Genomic DNA, 3,415 nt, shown 5'->3' on the forward strand with positions numbered 1-3,415 from the left:
CATGATCGTAGTCTAACTGATGCCATGAAAGCGAATTGGATGATCACACACACTAAATTCATTAGATGTGATTAGCATATATAGAGTACAGGGGTGTATCGGTTTGGTAACTAAGTTGTTATATGCCAAAATGGTTGTCTAACAAATCGCTAGACAATCTCCTAAACTGGAAAACTAATCTCCTGTACCGACATAGTCTCCGGAGGTTACATGGTGCGTAAGTCATGGGCACATGCACAGACCATGCATGGTCTTTATCAGCTAACAATTGGGTCCTTGACTCCTCTTTATTGCTTCTCTCTTGTTCTGTAATTCGGTTCTCCCTCTTATTTTAGTAATGAATTAGTCATTTATCTATTTTTTTTTAAAAGAAAATTACAATATCGGAAAAATCAAATAAAATAATTTCATGCATATTATTATTGATTGGGGAAGAACAAAAAAGGATTCAGCCAACCAGGAGATAAGAGGTCCCTAAAGAAGGGCATTTGGGTAAAAAAAAAAAGAAAGGAAAGTGGGGATACATTGGTGGGGAAATGACTGGCACATTTGACCAAGAAAGACTCACATCATTTGTTGCATTTTCTGGCAGCTTGGTCTGTTGCATCCTCAGAGACAGCACCACTCTCTGCTCCTCCCTCTCTCTCTCTCTTCCTACCACTCCCAACTCCCTACTATTAATTAAACAGGCTTTAGATCAAACTTTCTCAAATTTCAGGGACTACATCAAAATAAACTTGATAAATTAAAAGAACATATTTTTAGTATAAATGATCAACAACAAGAAAGTTTTTTTGTTTTGGGAAAGTACAGTAGGGCAATTCTTGACTCAATCATCCATTGTTTCTTTAAAATTTTTATTTTAAAGAAAAAAATAAAAAGAAATTAGACTTTGTGATCATTTTCCCATTTAATACAAATGACTGTGATCCACACTTTTCTCATTCAAGAACAAACACACGCTTCACATGCTTGAAAAGGATTCTCTTCTTGTTCTCACTTTCAGAGCTAAAGTTATACTGATTTTAATACTTCACTACTTTTTCTCCTTTTATTCCCTCTTCCGTTCAGAAAAATTAAAGACCTTGTTTTTTTAAAAAAAATATATTTATGATAATTAATTTATTACGAAAAATAAATTATTGCAACACAAAAAATCACAGTGCAACTTGTTGGCATCTACTGTGTCTCATTACTGTTCCATTTGTTTTGTACTTAGAAGCCAGCTTGCCATGCATTCAATGCAAGCCTTTAGTTACAAACCTGACAAAATAAATCTGAGTTTCTTCGGGGACCTTTTTCGAAAGCATTTAAAAAAACCACAATTTGTATCTTTTCAGAGGGTGTACACGCAAAAAATGCACAACATTAACGCCATCATCATGAAACGCCAATGTTACAAAGTGCAAATGTAACTGGTCCGTTACGAAAGTAAACGAACGGTAACGTTTCCGTTATTGGCGTCGGTGCAAGGCCCACGCTGTGGCGGGACGGGACTGTGAATGTAACTTAAAAGGGAGGGTAGTTTGGGAAATTCAAGTGAGTGAGGGGATCTTGGGAGACCGGTCAAGAGGGGCTTTGACCGAGGACGCTGCAACGATGTCAGCCCAGTACCCACACAAGCAAACAAAACAAACCCACGCCACTCATCCAAGGCTGAGGAAATCCCCAAACTGACCCTCACCACCCAGATAGTGACAAAACGATGCAGCAACTAGAACAACCCGACAAAGGCCAGCGTTCCCAAGGGTATACCCGTCTTTTTGACCGAACGAGCGAAGTGTGACCCAAATCATTGGGTTCGGATGCTTGGACAATTTCGATTCGGATCCCGGATTATTAAATTAACAAGGGTATTTCAGTCCATTTAATGCTGGTGGGGCCTAGTGAGGAAAAAGAGAGAGAGAGAGAGAGAGAGGGCTCTGAGCGAACACATGAGAGACTGCACCACCTCCCGAAAAAGCGAAAGGGATTTGACAAGAATTATTATTATTATTATTAATTTTTTTTGGGGATTAAAAATCTCTACCCGAATCCGTTTTACAGAGAATCCGAAACCCGAAACTCGATAAGCCAGGGTGGTGGTGGTGTGTTTTAGCGTTGGCCGGAGGTAGAGTGATGGAGGTGGTGGGAGACGAGGGAGTGGATGGCGCCGGAGAGGTTGTTGACGGCGGAGACAAGTCCAGCGAAGCCTTGCCGGCTCATCTCCGTCCGGTCCGCCTCCATGCGGAGGCGGCGCTCCTCCAACTCCATTAGCTCACGGTGACGCTTGTCCCGCCGGTCCTCACACTCCAGCAAAGCTCTGGCTAGCACTCTCGCTCCTTGCAGCATTCCCCTCCCTCTTCTCCTTCGCTTTCCCTCCGGCTCATTCACCGCCGTCTCCGACGACTCCGACAACTCTCCTATAAGAACAAAATAATTCACATTATATACAAAACCATCATAATATATTCCAAACTTCATATTAGTACGTACCTGAAACGGATGGTTGTGGTTGTGGTTGTGGTTGTGGTTGCGGTTGTGGTGGTGGAGGAGGAGGAGGTGGTGGAGGGAGAGGAGGAGGAGGAGGAAGACGAGAGGAGAGAGGGGAAGGAGAAGGGTTGGAGCTAGAACGGAGAGAGTTACGGCGGGAAAGAACGTCGTTGAGAGCTTCAAAGATCTCAGAAGAGAGATTGGAAGGGAGGTTGAGATCCTTGCGGAGGTGCTTATCCATGGACCAGTAAGAAAGGGAGGAGGAGGAGGAAGATGAAGCATTATTGTTAGTAGTAGCAGTAGAGGTATGAAGGGAGGAAGAGGAGATACGAGCTTGGTAGTCACGGACTTTCTTGTAGTCACGGAGGAGGTTGTCCCACTTATCGTTGCATTGGTTTTGGCTGCGAAGGCAGCCGTTTTTCCAGCAGAAGTTTTCGACCCACTTCCAACGGAGGTCGGCAGAGCGAGGAGAAGGGGAGGGGGAGGAAGGGCGGGAGCGGCGCTCGTCGTCGAGACGCTTGGCGTTGATGAGGATAAGGGTTTCGTGGAGAGTCCAGTTGCCTTTGCGGTAGTCACGGGAAAGAGAAGGAGGAGCAGGAGGTGGAGGAGGAGGAGGAGGAGGAGGAGGGGAGGAAGGTGGCTCGGTAAGGACTACAATGGCTGAAGGAGGGATGTTGGTGGATGATGATGGGTCTGACATTGGGGCATTGGTTCCGGTTTTAGGATTGGGTTTTTTTAGTTTGTGAGAAAGAGAGAAAGAATTCAGTGGACACTGCTGCTAGGTTTTATTAGGTGGATGGAGAGAGAGAGAGAGAGAGAGAGAGAGAGAGTGAGAGAGTGGGAAGAGAAGAAGGTGAGTGCCCAAATTTGCTTTTGAAGGTGAGTGTGGTTGTATGTTTCAGTGTCCTTAATGCAAAGTTGGTTAATTTGAGAGGAGGAGGAG

The 3,415-nt window shown here is 44.3% G+C and overlaps 1 protein-coding gene across 1 annotated transcript; it reads right to left on the reverse strand.

The window, feature by feature from the left end:
- Positions 1 to 1,988: 1,988 nt before the first annotated feature.
- On the reverse strand, positions 1,989 to 3,415 carry LOC120283890 (WAS/WASL-interacting protein family member 3-like). Its single transcript, XM_039290681.1, has 2 exons — positions 2,476 to 3,415; positions 1,989 to 2,402 (listed from the first exon to the last, which is right to left on the reverse strand). The coding sequence occupies exons 1-2, from the start codon at positions 3,170 to 3,172 to the stop codon at positions 2,095 to 2,097; spliced, it is 1,005 nt and encodes a 334-aa protein (XP_039146615.1). The 5' UTR covers positions 3,173 to 3,415; the 3' UTR covers positions 1,989 to 2,094.

Source organism: Dioscorea cayenensis, chromosome 19, assembly GCF_009730915.1.
Source record: "Dioscorea cayenensis subsp. rotundata cultivar TDr96_F1 chromosome 19, TDr96_F1_v2_PseudoChromosome.rev07_lg8_w22 25.fasta, whole genome shotgun sequence".
In the NCBI taxonomy this organism is placed as follows: Eukaryota; Viridiplantae; Streptophyta; class Magnoliopsida; order Dioscoreales; family Dioscoreaceae; genus Dioscorea; species Dioscorea cayenensis.